Source organism: Artemia franciscana, chromosome 15 (genome assembly GCF_032884065.1).
Source record: "Artemia franciscana chromosome 15, ASM3288406v1, whole genome shotgun sequence".
In the NCBI taxonomy this organism is placed as follows: Eukaryota; Metazoa; Arthropoda; class Branchiopoda; order Anostraca; family Artemiidae; genus Artemia; species Artemia franciscana.
In genome coordinates this window covers 12204083-12225207 of record NC_088877.1, presented here as the reverse complement: position 1 = coordinate 12225207, position 21125 = coordinate 12204083, and the positions used below count along the sequence as shown (strand labels likewise).

The 21125-nt window shown below is 36.6% G+C and overlaps 1 protein-coding gene across 1 annotated transcript; it reads right to left on the bottom strand.

Moving 5' to 3' along the window:
• Positions 1–8352: 8352 nt before the first annotated feature.
• On the bottom strand, positions 8353–14800 carry LOC136036529 (uncharacterized). Its single transcript, XM_065718833.1, has 2 exons — positions 14369–14800; positions 8353–8418 (listed from the first exon to the last, which is right to left on the bottom strand). The coding sequence occupies exons 1-2, from the start codon at positions 14798–14800 to the stop codon at positions 8353–8355; spliced, it is 498 nt and encodes a 165-aa protein (XP_065574905.1).
• Positions 14801–21125: the final 6325 nt, after the last annotated feature.

The following is a 21125-nucleotide window of genomic DNA, read 5'->3' as shown; positions in this document are numbered from 1 at the left end:
TTATTACGGATATGAGGGGGTCTAAAAATACTTTAGCATAAAGAGAGAGGTATTTAGGAGGAGATAAATACCTCACTCTTTATGCTATAATATTTTTAGTAATTTCAACTATTTATTCTACGGCCTTTCTGATTCAGGGGTCATTCTTAAAGAATTGGGACAAAACTTACGATTTAGTGTAAAGAACGAGGTATTAACGAGGGTACAAATCCCCTCATATACATAATAAAAATTAAAGAATATAAAAGTTTGTTACGTAAGTTAATTCTAAAGTTACGTATATTTTTTGCCAATAAAAATTCCTTAAAAATTAAAATTAATAGTTGCCTTTTTATGTAACCGAAAAATTGCATGGCAACTAGGCCTCCTTTCCCATCCCTTATTTCTCAAAGTTGTCCGATCAAAACTAAGAGAAAGCCATTTAGCCAAAATAGGAATTAATATGCAAATTTCATTTTAATAATTTACGTGTGGAGAGTCAAAATCAAACATGCATTAATTCAAAAACTTCAGAAATTAGATAAAAAAAACTAGTTTTTTAACTGAAAGTAAGGAGTGACCTTAAAACTTAAAAAGAACAGATAAAAAAACTAGTTTTTTTATGTAATCTTCATAAAAGCTGATATTTGAAGAATTATGCCTTTGTTTATGTTAAATGTCAGGATAGTATTTATGCGACTTGAATAATGGTAAGAAAATGCAGGTGAAAAATCATTAGAGACTGTTAGACAAATTCCAAAAAGACCAACCCCTGCAAAAAAAGAGCAAACAGCTGCAACAACTAAGCCAAAAGCTACATTTAGAATGAAGGAAACAACTGCAAACAACTAAGCCAAAAGCTACAGGTTCAACAAAGCAAACGGCTACAAACAACTAAGCAAACAGCTGCATTTAGAATGAAGGAAACAACTGCAAACAACTAAGCCAAAAGCTGCAGGTTCAATAAAGCAAACAGCTACAAACAACTAAGCAAACAGCTGCATTTAGAATGAAGGAAACAAATGCAAACAACTAAGCCAAAAGCTGCAGGTTCAACAAAGCAAACAGCTACAAACAGCTAAGCAAACAGCTGCATTTAGAATGAAGGAAACAACTGCAAACAACTAAGCCAAAAGCTGCAGGTTCAAGAAAGCAAACAGCTACAAACAACTAAGCCAACAGCTGCATTTAGAATGAAGGAAACAACTGCAAACAACTAAGCCAAAAGCTGCAGGTACTGCTTATTCGTTGTTTCAGTAGCTCTTCCCAGAGCAAAAATTATTTCGCTGACCACCCTCCGCTTACCCCGCACCTACAAACAAAAAGCCAGGGTAAAGTCATAGTGGATCATAGACTAGGCTATAACGTACACTTTTTCGGCGTTAAGAACAGGCCTACCTTAGGACCTGAAATATATTATAAGAATGTGAGATTGAAAGACCGCTCAAGATAAACCTTTAAAGCTACCAAAAATCCTCTGTAGAAGCAAGAGATGATATGATTAGTTTTTTTTTAGTTTCTTTATTTTTTTTTAGTTTTTTTTAGTTCTTTCTTTTTATTTTCTTAGTTTTGTTTTTAGTTTTTAACTTTCTGTTTATTTTTTGTTTTTGTTTTTTATTTTATTTATTTTTTTTTCTATTTTTTAGTTTCTTTTCTCTTTTTTTAGTTTTTCTATTTTTGCTAGTTTTTTTTTAGTGCAGATGTATAGAGCCAATATTGAATTTTGAGGGAGCACATAAGCCCAAAATATGAGTAGTGTGGGAAAAATCGCTCGATGACTATTATAGGTTCAAAGGAACATGCTAATCTACGAAAGTGCACACAAGTCAAATCTCATGAAAGTGGACAGAGAATACCCCATTTTTCTTCTATTATGAGGAATCTTTCAGACCAATCTCATTGGAAACACGTCAGTCTCTGTCCTTCTCCTCTCTGTAAAGGTATTTTTATATTGTTAACCAGATTTTAGGGGAGGAGGACTTATACCTTTGACTCAAAGGCCACTGTTTGGGGATCAACTGGTCATCAATGGGCAGATATCAAACATTAAGGATTTACCTAAAATCCAAGCTAGGATTCCTCTGATGGGTTTGATAAGCAGCCCTTGAACTCGTTGACCTTTTATCGTTAACAGAAGGCTTGCTTGCATTCTGACTGAAAGGAACTGCAACTGCTTCCATTTTGAAATAACCCAAAACTGCAAAAGAAATATATTCTATGATCACCTGTGTAACAATTTGAAACACGAATTGCAGTAAAAAATACCTGTTTGTCTCTGAATACTGTGTTGCAGAAACATGTTTCTGGAACACAATATTCCTACCTTCTGCCGCTAAACCATGTTTGGTTTCTTACGATTTTAGTGGTAATTAAGAAGTTAATAGATGCACAGAAACGCAAGTGCAAGTATGCCTGCGTGGAAGGGGTAGGTAAGGCCGTATTGAGAGGGAGGAAGGCCTTAAGCCTCCTCCCCTATGAAATGTTTGTTAGACACTTGAAAAGGTAACAAAATGTAAATGAACAAATTTTGAAGCGTTTTCTTTTTAATTTGTTGTACCCTCTCCCTAAAAAAACCCTCCCCCGGACAAAAATCTTGGATATAGCCCTGAGAGTAAGAGAATAGGAAATAGAGTATTGTCTTTTTAGGAGAGTTGTGTCTATTTAGCGAAAAAATTTTCGAGGGTTCCTTCGCAGAAACACCTTTTATGTATGTCCTATGTGCAGATATTGTATCATAATTACTCACATACAATAGCGTAGGAGTCTTCAATATATTCTTCAATCGGGCACGATATGCTCAAGTGGAAGCTTGAAGCCTAACCACCGCTTATCTATATATATAAAAATAAGTTGTCTGTCTGTGTGTCTGTCTGTGGATCAGGTGACGTCATGTTTCTGTGTTGACTGACGTCATGAAATTAGTTGTCGTCATTTTTGCTTTGACGGTGACGTCATTCAAGATTTTTAAGACATATGTTCACGTAGAAATCTATTAATGTTTAAGTTTACAATGACTGATGAACTTACCATGGCAAAAGCCGATGAAGATGCTCAAAGAGTCTATGCCAAAAAACTTGCTGCTGATAGAGAAAGTCAGAAAAGAAAGCGTGCCGAGGAATCAAAAGAACAGCAAGGAAACAGGCTTGAGGCTGATAGAGAAAGAAAGAACAGAAAGCGTGCCGAGGAATCAAAAGAACAGCAAGGAAACAGGCTTGAGGCTGATAGAGAAAGAAAGAACAGAAAGCGTGCCGAGGAATCAAAAGAACAGCAAGGAAACAGGCTTGAGGCTGATAGAGAAAAAAAGAACAGAAAGCGTGCCGAGGAACTACCAGAGCAAGCAGACTTGCTGCTAAAAGAGAAAGTGAAAAAAGAAGGCGTGCCGAGGAATTACAAGAACAGCAAGAAATCAGGCTTGCTGCTGATAGAGAAAGTAAGAAAAGAAAGCGTGCCGAGGAATCACAAGAACAGCAAGAAATCAGGCTTGCTGCTGATAGAGAAAGTAAGAAAAGAAAGCGTGCCGAGGAATCAGAACAACCTGAAAGTTATTGCCTGGCATTCAGGTACAACCCAGTCGATGATTATAGCTTGAGTAGATGTGTTCAAATCGGGACAATGTCTAAAATTTGTCCCTATTGCAAGGCCTTGAAATTCAATGGTGAAACAATGGGAATGTGTTGCGCCTCAGGAAAAGTTAAACTTCCTCTATTGGCTGCACCACCAGAGCCATTGAAGACGAATGAATGCTTGCCTGAAAAATTCTAATTTATGGGCACACGTAAAAATATTAAAAATAACTACAAATATGCGTGTCCGATTGCAAAACGATGACTCTGGTCAAACATTTTCAGATCAATTGCTGACAATTGGAAACGGAAAGCTCCCAGTAGACTCAATTTCAGGACGTATACAACTACCTGCTGATTTCTGTAATTTAGTGACGTCCAAAAATGAATTGATTGAAAAAGTATTTCCGAATATTCTAAAAAATTATAAAAATAATAAATGGCTAAGTGAAAGAGCGATTCTCGCACCCAAAAATATAGACGTCCACGAAATCAACAATCTATTTATATGCAGCGACAATTGGACAGCGAAGAATGTTGTATATTCGCAAGTTTTACGCAGTTAATTTGTATTGTATCTATCTATCTATCTATCTATATAAAAACGAGTTGTGTGTATGCATGTTTGTTTGTTTGTAAAAAGAGCGTTTGCATATGATGTCATTATTAGTACATACGGCTTTGTATATGCAGAGACAATGGGAAAGCCAAGAATGTTGTATATTCGCAATTTTTACGTAGTTTAACTCCTGCAGACGAAATGAATGCTTGCCTAAAAAATTCTAATTTATGGGCACACGTAAAAATATTAAAATTAACTACAAATATGCGTGTCCGATTGCAAAACGATGACTCTGGTCAAACAGTAGACTCAATTTCAGGACGTATACAACTACCTGCTGATTTCTGTAATTTAGTGATGTCCAAAAATGAATTGATTGAAAAAGTATTTCCGAATATTCTAAAAAATTATAAAAATAATAAATGGCTAAGTGAAAGAGCGATTCTCGCACCCAAAAATATAGACGTCCACGAAATCAACAATATTGTTTTGACCAAGATTCGAGACCAGGCAGTCCTTTACAAGTCAGTCGACACAGTTTTGGAACCAAATGAAGCGGTTAATTATCCATCTGAATTTTTAAATTCCATAGATCCTTCTGGGTTGTTCTTATTCCTCGCATTCCCATGATTCCAACGGATCTGCTTTTTCAATTTAAAAGATTGCAATTCCCAATTCGATTAGTATTTGCAATCACCATTAACAAAGCTCAAGGTCAATCATTAGAAAAATGTGGTATAGATCTTAATACTGATTGTTTTTCCCATGGACAATTGTACGTTGCATGTTCGAGGGTCGGTAAACCTGACAATGTATTTATATGCAGCGACAATTGGACAGCGAAGAATGTTGTATATTCGCAAGTTTTACGCAGTTAATTTGTATTGTATCTATCTATCTATCTATCTATATAAAAACGAGTTGTGTGGATGCATGTTTGTTTGTTTGTAAAAAGAGCGTTTGCATATGACGTCATTATTAGTACATACGGCTTTGTATATGCACAGACAATGGGAAAGCCAAGAATGTTGTTTATTCGCAATTTTTACGTAGTTTGAAACACATATATAAATCTATCTATATTCACAGGTGGGACACAGGGACACAACTACAATGGCGCATAACTAATATGGCGCGTAACGACTTACGCACGCGGGGGGGCTTGGGGGGCGCGAAGCGCCCCACCAACTAGGTGTTGGGGTGGTGCGAAGCGCCACACCAACAGCTAGTATACAAATATAGTTATGGTGATTTATTTTTGGGACACAGTGTGCGGTAGCGATACAAGTGGCTGGAGACATAAAACTGGCAGCACAGCTTAGATACTAATTTTGGTATCTAAGCAGTGTTACTCATCACATATCCTAAACTAATTATTCTATAATTACTATAATCATGCCTGTTACCTTTTTTGAAAATTGGTATTCCTACTGACACATTCCACTGATCAGGCCATTTCCTTTTTTCAGTCAAAAAACGGAAAACTGCTGCTAAAACTGGTACTAGAACTGTTTTCCCCATTTTCCAAATCTTTGCTGGCACTCCATTCACCCCCGGCACCGAAGATCCCTTCATTCCTTTTAGGCTTGCACAAACTTCCTCTACCTTGATCGGTTCTAATAGACTATAATCCTCTTGTCTTAAGGGGGAACCATTCTGCTCTCGTAGCTCCTCTGCTAAACTCCCTATACCGTCTCCATATTGCTCCCTTTTGCTAGTGTCCTTCTCCAGGTATGTTTTCCACGACTCAGCTGGAGGTATGTGTTTGTCGTTGGTCTTGAATTCCCACCTTACTTCACTCCAAAACTGTTTTGGGTCTTTTGACAAGTATTCCTCGCTGATCTTTATAGCCCTAATCTCTTCTACTTGTTCTTATCTCATTTTTATTGGCCTCTCCTTCTTATTTGATATTCCACTTCATTTCTGATATACTTCCTCTGATATTTCTTGCACGGCTTCTTCTAAATTCCCTTCTCCCAGTATATATATGCATTCCTCCGTCCTTTTCTGCATCTGTTCATTTTCCAACAATTTTTTCAAACGGTTTTCCTCCATACTATCTACCCTAATCTGCTGCTTCATTACCTTCCTACCCTTATCTTCCATCTTTCCCTCCTTCCTCCAACTATATCTCTCACCCTCTATCTCATTCATCCATTTCTTCGCCTGTCCTGCCTTCATGACTACCTCTATTGGCTGATGGTCTGATCCTACAACATCCATAACATAAAAATCCAAAAAATTTTCCCATAACCTCCTATCAACCATAATATAATCAATCACGCTAGGCTTCCCCGAACCAAAGCACGTAAAATCTCCCCTTTCATGATCTTTAACCACCCTTCCCTTCAAAATTATCAACCGACCCTCACTACAAAAATTTATCAACTTATGGCCCCACCTATTTTTCCTCCTAGTTTCATCTTTGCTTGTCCAACCTTTTGGGCATCCATTTCTTCCATACCATTCAACCATACTCTCCATTCCTGATAAACAAGGGTTGCCAAGATCCACCTGTATGTCTTCAGCCTCCGCACTCGTACCCGTGTAGGTGTTGAAATCACCTAGTAATACAAAAAAATGGTCACTAAACAGCTCAACATAATTAACATACTCCTCAATTAATATGTCCCATGTATATTCATTCATATAAGAACTATTTTCAAGGGGTATATATACAAGGCCTATAACATACCTCTTATCCCACATGGACATTTGTAACCACATTATATTTTCTGACGCACTTAATAGCCTATGGATGCTGCCAAATATATCATCCCGGATCAATATCGCTATCCCCCCATAGTGTCGACCATTGCTCGATTTATTTCTCACTCTTTCAAAAACATTGTACCCTTCAACACTTAATGGGTTTTTCCCATCACTCCATGTTTCTACTAATCCAACTTTATCTTTCTTGTCATTATCTATACACGCTTCCTTCAACAGATTACTTAGTTTTGTCGCTGAAAACCCTTGTATATTCCAATGCACCATACGTACTCTCCTTTCACTAGAATTTTCACTATGGGGCCCCCTTTCCTATTCATCACCAACAGTTACTATAGTCCCTTGACTTGGCTGTTCTCTTGACACGCTTTCACCATCACTTGCCCTCATCTCAAGACTACTGCGCTCAATTGGTGATTCCTGGTTGAGCACTCCCACTAATCGTGACTTTCTGATAGGCTGATTTTGATCGTCACTTGGACTTATTATTCTAGCATGGTCACGTTTGGCCCGTGGTTCAGACCTCCCGGGCATCTTCAAAGCAACCGTATTTTTCGGTGTAATAAATGTCGTCGTGGTTCGAATTTCCGTCTTTGGATCGTCCAATTCATTTTCATTGGCTGAAAAATATCCTTGCAAGCTACCTGTAGATGCTGACCTGCTACGAGTTGAAGTCTCATGGTCAAGGGACTGACAGCTCTGACCTTGAAACTTTCCCAAAACTATCGGGACCATATCTCTAGCACTCGGACCTCTTACTTCAATTATTTTCTCATCCTCAAAATCATACGTCAATATCTTGTCCTGTAAAATTAGCCTCACCCCCCTTAATTTAGCAGGCATATTTTTTGACGTAGCCTCCACTAGAAGTGGTTTTAGCATATCTCGAGCCATACGCTCTCTTTCCATGTTTCAGGGGATATATTCAACTTATGACGGCTAAATAGCCCAAAGGATCTCAACACCAAATCTCTTAGTGGCTTGCTAATAAATTTAATGACAACCGGGGGCACGCCATTATTTTTAGAACGAAGGCGGAAAATATCCTTTATGTCTCTTCTCTCTAGATCCAAATTCGGGACAATTTAATTTAAGCATGACAAAATATCTGACGCTAGACTGGGTTCTCGATGTTTTGGGTCAAAATTGTATATAATCAAATTCATATTCTTCAATTCTTTTTCAAGAAAATCTATGTTGAACTGGGTTTTCCGCAAATCTTTATTAACAGTCGAGCAGCTTAGTGCCAGTCCAGCTATCTCCGATTTAATTGCTCTGTTGGTTTCCTCTACTTTGCAAGAAAATTCCGAAAAAATCGTCTTCAGGCCTTCAATTTCCTCAGCCAAAACCTCTATTTTATTTACTGAGGCTTTTAGACTTTGCATCTCCTTTATCAGTTGTTTTATACCTTCATCGCTCATCTTAGTGTATTAAATATTATGCCAAAAGCTTACCTTCGATATGTCTTTTTTATTTAACCTCGTACCGGCCTTCGAGCTTTTCTCAAAAATTTTGTATTTAGTGGCCGACAAAAACCAGATAAATCCAACTATATCCAAAGGCAATCGTTGCGCAATGAAATAACTATCAAAAAAGTTGAAAACTGGCCAAACAATAAAACTAGTTTAGATCTATCAAACAGTTCGTGGTAACGAACTGTAGTAAGGAGCGACCCGGCTTAATAGTAACCAAAACTCTAAAAAATGGAATTTTGATACCAATACCTACATCAAAAGAATCGCATTTTAATGCTGATTTTAAATATATGAGTTTCATCAAGTTTAGTCTTACCCATCAAAAGTTACGAGCCTGAGAAAATTTGCGTTATTTTAGAAAATAGGGGGAAACGCCCCCTAGAAGTCATAGAATCTTAACGAAAATCACGCCATCAGAATCAGCATATCAGAGAACCGTACTGTAGAAGTTTCAAGCTCCTATCTACAAAAATGTGGAATTTTGTATTTTTTGCCAGAAGGCAGATCACGGATGCGTGTTTATTTGTTTTTTTGTTTTTTTTTTTGTTTTTTTTTCCAGGGGTGATCGTATCGACCCAGTTGTCCTAGAATGTTGCAAGAGGGCTCATTCTAACGGAAATGAAAAGTTCTAGTGCCCTTTTAAGTGACCAAAAAAATTGGAGGGCACCTAGGCCCCCTCCCACGCTAATTATTTTACCAAAGTCAACGGATCAAAATTCTGAGATAGCCATTTTATTCAGCGTAGTCGAAAAACCTTATAACTATGTCTTTGGGGACGACTTACTCCCCCACAGTCCCCATGGGAGGGGCAACAAGTTACAAACTTTGACCAATGCTTACATATAGTAATGGTTATTGGGAAGTGTACAGGCGTTTTCAGGAGTGTTTTTTTGGTTGGGGGAGGGGTTGAGAAGAGGGGGATATACTGGGGGAACTTTCCATCGATAATTTGTCATGGGGAAGAAAATCTCCATGAAGGGAGCGCAGGATTTACTAGCATTATTTAAAAACACAATGAAACAATAAATATGAAAAATTTCTTTCAGCTGGAAGTAAGGAACAGCATTAAAACTTAAAACAAACAGAAATTATTACCCATTTGAGGGGCTCACCTCCTCCTAATACCTCGCTCTTTACGTTAAAGTATTTTTAGTAATTTCAACTATTTATTCTACGGCTTTTTTGATTCTGGGGTCATTCTTAATGAATTGGGACAAAAAATTAAAAAATTAAAAGTTCTAGTTGCCTTTTTAATTGACCAAAAAATCGGAGGGCAACTAGGCTTCCTCCCCCGCTCTTTTTTTCTCAAAATCATTCGATCAAAATTATGAGAAAGCCATTTAGCCAAAAAAAAAAAATGCAAATTTCGTTTTAATTATTCCTCTGCGGAGAGCCAAAATCAATACATGCATTGATTCAAAAACGTTCAGAAATTAAATAAAAAAAAACAAGTTTTTTTAACTGAAAGTAAGGATCGACATTAAAACTTAAAACGAACAGAAATTCCTTCGTATATGAAAGAGGCTGCTTCCTCATCAACGCCCCGCTCTTTACGCTAAAGTTTTTTACTGTTTTAAAAAGAAGAATTAAGACACAGAGTCAAACTTTAGCGTAAAGAGCGGGGCGTTGATGAGGAAGCCGCCTCTTTCATATACGAAGTAATTTCTGTTCGTTTTAAGTTTTAATGTCGCTCCTTACTTTCAGTTAAAAAAACTTGTTTTTTTTATTTAATATAGGTCAAAGACTGGATCAATACTATATGTAAGCACTGGTTACAAGTTTACAAGTTTGTAACTTGTGGCCCCTCCCACGGGAACTGTGAGGAGTAAGTAGTCCCCAAAGACATAGTTATCAGGTTTTTGACTACGCTGAATAAAATGGCTATCTCAGAATTTTGATTTGGTGACTTTGGGAAAATAATTATCGTGGGAGGGAGCCTAGATGCCCTCTAATTTTTTTTGTTCACTTAAAATGGGCACTAGAACTTTTCATTTCTGTTAGAATGAGCCCTCTCGCAAGATTCTAGGACCACTGGGTCGATACGATCACCCCTGGAAAAAAAACGCATCCGTGATCTGCTTTCTGGCAAAAAATACAAATCTATTAGAGTTAAGTACTTCAGCCGGCTGTGAGCGATGGGATGTTGTTTGCCCTGTTGAGACGTGGAATTCTCTTGATAATTTTTCATCATCTGAAGATTCTGATGTTTCTTAGTGTAAGAGAAAAGTTTTGGCCAATGGTAGATACTATGGAGGAGCTTCGGCGCTTGTAAGGAAGGGCGTATTAAATTTATTTTATAGGCTAGAAATTGAGTCTGAAAATCTATTATGGTTAATATTATAAGTTAAAAACGTTCACCATGTTGTGTTGGTTTATTATTTGCCCCGAATAATAGTCCTTATAGCCGTGAAGACACATGGGAATTGATTTAAAATGAAACCCAGATGTATAAAAGAATGTACCCTTGCCGTAATTTTGTTTTTCTAGGGGACTTCAATGCATATACTAGTGAAGAGGACGAGTTGCAGGTTGAAGACACCCTTGTAAGTGAACCAGGTCAGAATGTCTGTTTGGAGAATTAATCTGAGTATTTTCTTTTCTATTAGGAAAAGTAGGGATTGGTCCCAGGAAATAAATAGATGGAAAAGGAATTTATTAAATTTTTGTAAAGAAGAAGGGTCACTAATTATGAACGGAAGGTAGGGAGGAGATTTTGGTATGGGTGATTTTACGTGTTATAGTGGGCTTAGCCTGATTTTAATTGATTGTATTTTATGTAGTATATCTCTCTGACCCCTGGCGGTGGACCTTAGGGTCCTAGAGCTGGTGGGATCTGACCATTTGCCAATGAGTATTAAGCTGAGATCGTGTATTCAACTCTGTGAAAGGGCAAGGGGATGTCTACATGTGAGGAAAGGATCCTTAAACCAGTTTTTTAAGCAAAGGAAAAAGAAAAACTGGTTAAAATGGAACTTCAAAATGAGGAATTTTAGATTGATTGCCATTCGATTTTGAATTTTTCAGAACCAGCTGAATTGAATAGAGCTTTTCGGTAATCAAACAGTTCGTGGTAACGAACTGTAGTAAGGAGCGACCCGGCTCAATAGTAACCAAAACTCTAAAAAATTAAATTTTGAGATTAATAGCTACATCAAAAGAATTGCATTTTAATGCTGGTTTTAAATATATAAGTTTAATCAAGTTTAGTCTTACCCATCAAAAGTTACGAGCCTCAGAAAATTTGCCTTATTTAAGAAAATAGGGAGAAACACCCTCTAAAAGTCGTAGAATGACACCATCAGATTCAGCGTATCAGAAAAACCCTACTGTAGAAGTTTCAAGCTCCTATCTACAAAAATGTGGAATTTTGTATTTTTTGCCAGAAGACAAATCATGGGTGGGTGTTTATTTGCTTGTTTTTTTTTTTTTTCTTTTTTCTTTTTCCCAGGGGTCATCGTATCGACCAAGTGGTCCTAGAATGTCACAAGAGGGCTCATTCTAACGGAAATGAAAAGTTCTAGTGCCCTTTTTGAGTGACCAAAAAAATTGGAGGGTATCTAGGCCCCCTCCCACGCTCATTTTTTTCCCAAAGTCAATAAATCAAAATTTTGAGATAGCCATTTTGTTCAACATAGTCGAAAACCATAATAACTATGTCTTTGGAGATGACTTACTCCCCCACAATCCCTGGGAGAGGGGCTGCAAGTTCCAAACTTTCACCAGTGTTTACATATAATAATGGTCATTAGGAAGTGTACAGACGTTTTCAGGGGGATTTTATTTTGTTTGGGGGTGGGGTTGAGGGGAGGGGGCTATGTTGGAGGATCTTTCCTTGGACGAATCTGTCATGGGGGAAGAAAAATTCAATGAAAAGGGCGCAGGATTTTCTAGCATTACTATAAGAAAACATTGAAAAATAAATATGAGAACGTTTTTTCAAATGAAAGGAAGGGGTAGCATTGCAACTTAAAACGAACAGAGATTATTACGCAAATGAGGGGTTCTAAAAATACTTTAGCATAAAGAGCGAGGTATTTGGGAGGAGATAAATACCTCGCTCTTTATGCTAAAGTATTTTTAGTAATTTAAACTATTTATTCTACGGCCTTTCTGATTCAGGGGTCATTCTTAAAGAATTGGGACAAAACTTACGATTTAGTGTAAAGAGCGAGGTATTAACGAGGGTACAAACCCCCTCGTATACATAATAAAAATATAAGATTAGGAAAGTTTGTTACGTAAGTTAATTCTTAAGTTACGTATATTTTTTACTAATAAAAACATTCGTTATAAATTAAAAGTTCTAGTTGCATTCCCAAGTAACCAAAAAATTGGAGGGCAACTAGACCTCCTTCTCCACCCTTTATTTCTCAAAATCGTCTGATCGAAACTAAGAGAAAGCCATTTAGCCAAAAAAAGAATTAATATACAAATTTCATTTTAATAATTTATTTGAGGAAAGCCAAAACCAAACATGCATTAATTCAAAAACGTTCAGAAATTAAATGAAAAAAAACTAATTTTTTTAGCTGAAAGTAAGGAGCGACATTAAAGCTTAAAACGAGCAGAAATTACTCCGTATATGAAATGGGTTGTCCCCTCCGCAATCCCTCGCTCTTTACGCTAAAGTTCTGTAGATAAAATAGACTCCAATGAAATAATAAGGAAATATATATGCATACATACATGCATATACACATATAAAAAGAGATAAAATAATTTCTAAGAAGCCAATGAATTTTTAATAATTTTTTGAACAAACCGAATGAGTGGCACCTTCGAGCTGATTCGGGCAACTTATTCCATACAATATAACTCGCAATTAAAGGATTAAAGTCTGACCTTACACAAGGAGTAAAAGGAACTTGAAAATGATTTTCGGTATTGCGAAGATTATAATTATTCTGATCAGAGGTGAAAGATGGCTGAACACTTAGGGGACGGGGGAGGTCACCATGAAGCTGAGAAAAAGTAAAACATGCACACGAAAGAATATACAGTGACTCGAGATCAAGTAACGGGATAACTCTTGAACGGTTAGTTTCCTTAATGAGGTTTCTAGCTTTATTATAAACCTTAGAAAGTGGTTTTAACAGTGAAGGAAAGGTTGACATCCATACTATTGGACAGTAGGAAACGTAAGATCGGATCAAGGAGTGAAAAAGGATTTCCAAAATTGATCCAGGGAAAATATGTTTGAGTTTCCTTAAAACACCGAGACTCCTGCATATCTTCATTTTAATCAAATCAATGTGACGTTTGAAAGAAAAGTTTTCATCAACAAGAATGCCCAAAAAACGAACATATCGATCTTTAGATCTGTGAATTATCCCATTTGGCTGATGAATTTCTGATAACTTGGGATAAATCTGTGAAACATGTGAAAATATAAAAAAATTGGATTTTGAATAATTTAGGGTAAAAAAATTAGCATCAAGCCATGAAATTACTCTCTCAAACAAGTATTCCAAGTTTAATCGAAGCTCGGATTCACAGTTCCCCGAAGTCCCGAGTGTGCTATCATCAGCAAAACAAACAAGGACATCAGAAGATGGCGAACTATAGCTGGCACTATGGACAAGGGAAGGTTTAGGATGACAGAGTCTACAGCAATGAATAGGTTTCTGCTTTTTTACTGTGTAAAAAAGATCATTTATATAAATAAAAAATAGCACTGGCCCTAAAACTGATCCCTGAGGGACGCCAAAATTCACTTGTGATTGACAGAAATTAAATTGTGGATTGACAGAAATTAATCTATCATTCAAATAAGATTGAAACCAAGAAAATACTTTACCCCTAATGCCAAAATGAGACATCTTCGATAGAAGAATTTCATAGGTTAAGGAATCGAATGCCTTGCGAATATCCAGGAATATAGCAGCCGGAATTAATCCCGAATCCAATTCAGAATGTATAAAATTCAAAAGGGTCACACAGGCATGCTCAGTGGAGTGCTTAATTCGGAAACCAAATTGAAAATCATGAAGAAACTCTTTAGATTTTAGAAATTTAAGCAGACGAGAAAGCATAGCCTTTTCGAAGATTTTACTAAATACTGATAAAATTGAAATTGGTCGATAATTTGCTGGATCATTTCTTGGTCCACCTTTATACAGAACAATACTCCGAGCACGCTTAAGAGGATCTGGAAAAACCCCATATTTAAATGAAAGATTAACAAGTTTTGTAAGAGGCACAACTATTGAAGGAAGAATAGATTTAACTACCTTAGTAGGAATAGAATCTGGCCCAGATGAAAATGAGTCTTTCGAGCCATTAACAATTTTAGTAATTTCAATTTCTGTTACTGGCTCTAGAAACATAGAGTTAACACAAGACGGCCCGAGGTAAGATCTAAAGTCCGACTTAGACCGAGAAAAAGTAGCTGTGGAGGCGATATTATTACCAATACTAGTGAAAAATGAAGTAAATGCTTCTTGGACATTAAGCTCACCCTCTACAGTCTCATCACCAATGACCAGACTCATAGGTAAAGAGCTATATTGAGAACCAGGTTTAAGCACAGAATTTATTACCTTCCAAGTTTTACGAATATCCTTATTGCACACAGCAAAATTATTTAGATAATAGAGAGATTTGGCTTTCCTACACAAGGAATTATATATATTCCGGTAAATCTTGAATTGACAAAGACGAATAGCACTCGTTGAAGGTGTAGCGCATTTATAATACCTCCAGAGATTATTTTTCCTTCTCCAGCTTTTGAGAAGTCAGGGTGTCATCCATGGGTTTAGAGGAATAATCCTTTTAGACCTGTGATTAGAAGGTGGTACTTTGCAAAGGCTAAGAATAGCCTCTTTTATAGTTCCATAAAACGACTCAAATAAGCAAGAAAAATCCTTGTCATTATCAAATAAGCTCCACGAATTTTTCGCTAATTTAGAACCAAGAAGAGATAACTCATTCTCACCAAACCTAACAGAATATGAATCAGACACTTGAGCCCGGTTATTCCTTCCCCGATTAAAACTGAACCGAGAATATATGGGAAAATAATCGGAGATATCAGTAACTAAAATTGAGTTTTTCTTCAAGCAAAGCGTAGAGAAGATATTGTCAATCAAAGAAGCTGTAATATTAGTTACTCGTGTGGGGATGGATGTAGTTGGTAGAGTTCCTACGGCAAGCATGGTTGAAAGAAAATCAACTGAAGCCGAAGAATTTGAATCCATCAAATTTATATTAAAGTTACCCATTATGATTAACTGACACGGACGTTTCAATATTATGTCAAGTATTTCCTCAAAATTCCGAAGAAACAACAAAACCACGCCGCTAGGAGAACGATAAATATTGCCTATGATTAGATCAATACCATTAACTCTAATTTCTATAAATTGTGACTCAAAGATACCTTCAAAATTCCTTGATAAGTCATCCCGTAAGCAATAGTGCAAATTACTAGATATGTACATGGCAAGACCTCCTTTAGCCATCTTGCAGCGGTTTATATGTTCCATTTTGTAGCCATGGATATCCAATAGCATTTCATTGCGAGAATCCAAAAATGTCTCGCACAAGCCAACAACATCAGGCTGTCCATCCGAAACTATTTGTCTTAAATTATCTATTGACGAGGAAAGACCCTGAATGTTAAGCTGAAGTGCAGTCAGAGAATAATTTCCATTGGTAACCTCCTCTCCCCCCAATTCCGAAACATAGTTACTATTACAAACAGGGTTTATATTCATGCAATTTATATTTATTCAATTATATACATTCATGCAAATAATTTATTTTGCGTATACGAGTTTCACCAGGAACTTTGGGTTAGAATTTGACCATGATCAGACCAAACACTTCTTGGGCCAAAGGTGCTACGAGCCGCGTTTAATAGATCCTGACGCTTTTTAGTTAGGTTTTCTAAAACAAATACACCTGACTTTGCCAACTTACTTTTTGCTGCAAACACTTTACGAGCAGTATCTAAGCTTGAAAATTTTACTAGAACTGGGGCGATTTTCAAACTCTCAGTTTGATTAGCAGGCATGCGGAATCGATTAACCTTTAAGAGGTCCATTTCTTTAAAATCTTGCAAGCCCATTATTTGTGTTATCACTCCATTAAGATTTTCTCTCAGTTCCACATTGGGGTTTGGTTTCACACCATAGAAAATTAGGCTATCAAGTAAGGCATCCTGCTCTAGTTGGTCAAACTTGTCTTCTAATTTAGATATTTTATTTTCAAGCAAGTTCACTGCATTATAAAATTTTAGAAGGGTTGTTCCAATTTTTTCAAATTTGGCGTTATATTCTAGGGAAATCGAATTATAAACTTCGTTTACAATATCTTCGCTGATAATTTCCGAAGCTCGGCGATCTTTCATTGTATTTGATACGACACGAGAAATGTCATTCATTGGGTTAGACTAAGTGCTCATTAGTTCCTCTTGAGTTTCATTTATTATTTCTTTTAAAGTTGATGCTGCTGCAGAAGTTGGAGTTAATGGTGTTAGACTGGATTTTCCTTTAATTTTAGCGGGTAGTGATAAGTAGGACTTACTTAGAGTCTTGAAAATATCAGGGGATAAGCGCTGCTGTTCAAAGCCTTATTTACATCTTTATCTGTCCTCGCAAAAGCTTCTTTAAAATGGTCATTCCAGTTGCGGATGTGTGCTTCAGCTATATTATGCTCAGAGTGGGTGCCATAGCAAAAGACTAAATATCTAGCTTGATTTTTCTGGTCTTTGGTGGTTTTAATAACTACTGATGGCCATAAGGGATATCCTTGAAATGAAGCTAGGACAATATCAAACGGTTTGCATTTTGCCATTTTACAATCTTCAGTCACAAAATTAAAAGCTTTTTGTGTAAAGAGCGAGGGATTGCGGAGGGGACAACCCATTTCATATACGGAGTAATTTCTGTTCGATTTAAGCTTTAATGTCACTCCTTCTTTCAGCTAAAAAATTAGTTTTTTTTATTTAATTACAGATAGAATCTATGAGAGAGTCAAGCCTTTAGCTCACGATAGGAAACATCCGATAAGAAAAAAATGAGGGTTTTTTTTAGGCATGTAGGCAGAAAAAGAGAGAGGTAGTTAGGGTTTTCAGGCTACTTAAAGCAACTGACCCATTGGATCAGGAAACAAATTTGCGCAGGCTAGCTGAATATAGGAAATTAAGGTCAGATTGTAATATGGCTGAAAGAATTAAAAAGAGAGAGAGGCAGCTGAAGACAAATGAGGAAATTATGAGACCTTTTTGGCCTTTTGGAGATGTAGAATGAAGGAAAATGCCCAATGGGTGAAGGCGTGTCAGCATGGAAGGAAGTCCAGCTAACCCTAAATGACCAGGAAATCAAAGAGTAGCAAGCTCACAAGGACCAATCTATGTCTTCGAGGATCAGTCCCAAGCTAAATACTGTAAGGGGAAGAGGTTTATTTTGAATTTCGGTTGAATAAAGAGGATTTGAGGGTATAGTTTGGATTTAGGTGAGAGAAGGAAATTTTGGGATAGTTTAGGCTGGTAGTTGGTCCCTATTTTTGCCATATGTGTGGATGCGTTAATAAAAACTTATTTTATTTTGTATCCGAGTGTGAAGAGCTGTCTGGGTTGGGGAATGAATGTTTTGAACGAGTGTTTGGGAGTGAGTGCTGGTAAAATGAGCGGATGGCTGAGAAGAACGTATGTGCTATTAAACAGTTGTATAAGTTTCTCCGTTTAGGGATTAAACATAGGGAATAATTTTTGAGGGGATAGCTTGTTACAGTTTTTAGGTTTTGAATTTTATTATGATTGTTGTTTGTTAGTTAATATGTTGGACCTTGGCGTGCTGCTTTTTTTATTTCTTTTTTTCTTGTCTTTTGTTTCTCTTTTTCCTTTTTTGATTTATATTATCCAAAGTTGTATTTTGTTACTGAACTTTGTTTGCAGACTATATTGTGTGTTACTATGGCCCCTAGGCTTTTTGCAATAAACCTTATCTTATCACAAATACAGAAGAGAGAATAATGAGGACTTTTTTTTCCAAGTCAGTGAACGAACAAAAACCTATTTGAATATTTCGGGCCGTCTTCAGCAAAGAAAATAATAAACAATAACACACTTACAATAAAAGTTCTCCGTTAAAAACCCATCTTTTTAAAATAGCCTAGTAAAATAAAAAGTTACTCATCTGTATTTGTATTATGGAAAGGCAGTGTGGTCTTCGTCAATATCTTGTGTTATCAAAAGAATTGGCCTGTTATGCTGATTCCGAATATATAAATTCATAAAGTTTAAAGTTACCCACCTAAAGCTACGTGCCTGAAAATTTTTTTCTGATTTTCAAAGTAGGACTACCCTAAAAGTTCAGGCTCTCTCCAGACAGCCTTTCTCCTAGGGGCTGCGGAGGATCATTTTATCTCCTGAGGCCCTATCAGTTCTTGGCCCTATCAGCTATGCTGAACAAAATGGCGGGATCACAAAACGGTTGGGAGTGAAAGGGGGATCTTAATGAAAATCAAATCATCAGATTCAGTGTATTAGAGAGCCCTATTGTAGAAGCATCTAGCTCTCATGTGCAAAAATGCGAAATTTTGTATTCTTTATCAGAAAAAAGATCAAGGATTTATGTTTATTTGTTTATATTTTGTTTTTGTTTTTTCCAGGGGTGATCGCATCGAAACAATAGTCCTAGAATATAGGGAAAGGGCTCATTCAAATGGAAATTAAAAGCTCTAATGTTCTTCTTAAGCTGCCGAAAATGGAGTACAACTAGACCCCCTTTCACTCCCAATCCCAATCTTTCCAAAAAATCGTTTTATCTCGTTTTTATCGTTTTATCTAAACAATAAAACTTAAAACGAACAGAAATTGCTTCGTATATGAAAGGGGCTGCTTCCTCATCAACGCCCCACTCTTTACGCTAAAGTTTGACTCTTTCTCTTAACTCTACTTTTTAAAACAGTAAAAACCTTTAGCTTAAAGAGCGGGATGTTGATGAGGAAGCAGCCCCTTTCATATACGAAGTAATTTCTGTTCGTTTTAAGTTTTAATGTCGCTTCTTACTTTCCGTTAAAAGAACTTAGTTTTTTTTTCATTTAATTAATAAGTAGAAAATTTCACTTTCCTATGGCTACATATATTTTGTCATTATTGAAAGGTAACACTTATTAATATTTTTGTTTTTTAAAGGAGCCTTCTCCTGATAATCTAGGGCCATGGGTTTGAGTAAGTTACTTTTCTTGGTAATGCATTACTCTGTCCTAATGCCTTTAATCTCTCTCTCTCTCTCTCTCTCTCTCTCTCTCTCTCTCTCTCTCTACCCTCTCTCTCTCTCTCTCTCTCTCTCTCTCTCTCTCTCTCTCTCTCTCTCTCTCTCTCTCTCTCTCTCTCTCTCTCTCTCTCTCTCTCTCTCTCTCTCTCTCTCTCTCTCTCTCTCTCTCTCTCGTATTGTATTGACGTATTGTTTAAATAAGAGAGTTTCTTGCTGAGGAATGCCAGCCTGTAGTCTGGTTGAATTTGCCACTTTCAGTTTAATCACTTAACCTCGTTGATTGTATTCTTCGTTGTTATAATTAATCTTAGAGGTCAGTGTGGCTGAGTTCCACATTTGGTTACAGTACATTTCCAAGCAGCACACGGGTGCTGAAAATGCATTTTACTTAGAATGTTCGATCAATGTGCTGCCAAAACCCGGATTTTTCTTACGCGACACGAAGTGAATCGGGGGGGGGGGCGGATGGAGTTCATGCTCACCCCAACATTTGGCCCAAATGGCGCCTCTGATTAGAGATATTGTATTTTTTATTTTCTTGATGAAATAGTAGTTCATTTTTGTTTGTTCAGTATCAATGAGGATTGTTAAATTTTGTTTATATGTCTTGCCCATTAGTCGAGCTTGTCTCTCCATTTGAACAAGTTGAAGATTTTGATGAATATCAATTTTTGAATAAATGAATCTGAATAAGGTGTTAGTGAGGTTCAATAGAAATCATTTTTCGTTTTGAGTTATTGGAAATCTACACGGCACTGCACGTGTTTGTACATTGGTACATATTTATAGGTTAAGGCTACTTTTCAAAATCTTTGGATGATAAAAGAAATGAAAATGTGGTTGTAACGAAGCTACATGGATCTCGATCATTCGGGAACACAGCATTCTTTCTATCTTCAAGAAATGTTAAAAAATGATAAGAAAATAAAAAAAATAGGATGGAAAACGGCATTGCGGACTGCTTTTCTGGGAAAATTGAGAGTTTGAGCCCCCCCCCTCCGAAAATTTGTTCGAATCGTACAAATACAACAAACATGAATATAAACAAAATTTTTGATGCGTTTTGTCTATAGCATCGAAAATGTAATGTAGCACACAGATTTGGCATATGTTAGGGAGACTTTCCTTGGAGGAATTTATCATGGGGGAAGAAAATTTCCATGAAGGGAGCGCAGGATTTTCTAGTATTATTTAAAAAAAACAATGAAAAAATAAATATGAAAAAGTTTTTTTTTCAACTGAAAGTGAGGAGCAGAATTTAAAACGCTTAAAACGGACAGAAATTATTACGCATATGATGGACTCACCTCTTCCTTGTACCTCGCTCTATACGCTAAAGTATTTTCAGTAATTTCAACTATTTATGCTACGGCTTTTGCGATTCAGGGGTCATTCTTAAGAAATTGGGACAGAATTTAGGCTTTAATGTAAAGAGAGAGATACTGACAAAGGGGTGAACCCCCTCATATACGTAAAAAACATAAAAGTACACAAGTTTGTTACGTAAGCTAATTTATAAGTTACGCATATCTTTTACTAATAAAAACATTCGTAAAAAAAAATAAAAGTTCTAGTTGCCTTTCTAAGTAACCAA

Coding starts and splice junctions, on each gene's coding strand:
- LOC136036529 (XM_065718833.1), bottom strand. CDS start 14,800: ATGAGTCTGGTCATTGGTGATGAGACTGTAGAGGGTGAGCTTAATGTC. Junction 8,419..14,368: donor GACCAATTTCAATTTTATCA/GTATTTAGTAAA, acceptor CTTTTTTGATAG/TTATTTCATTGCGCAACGAT.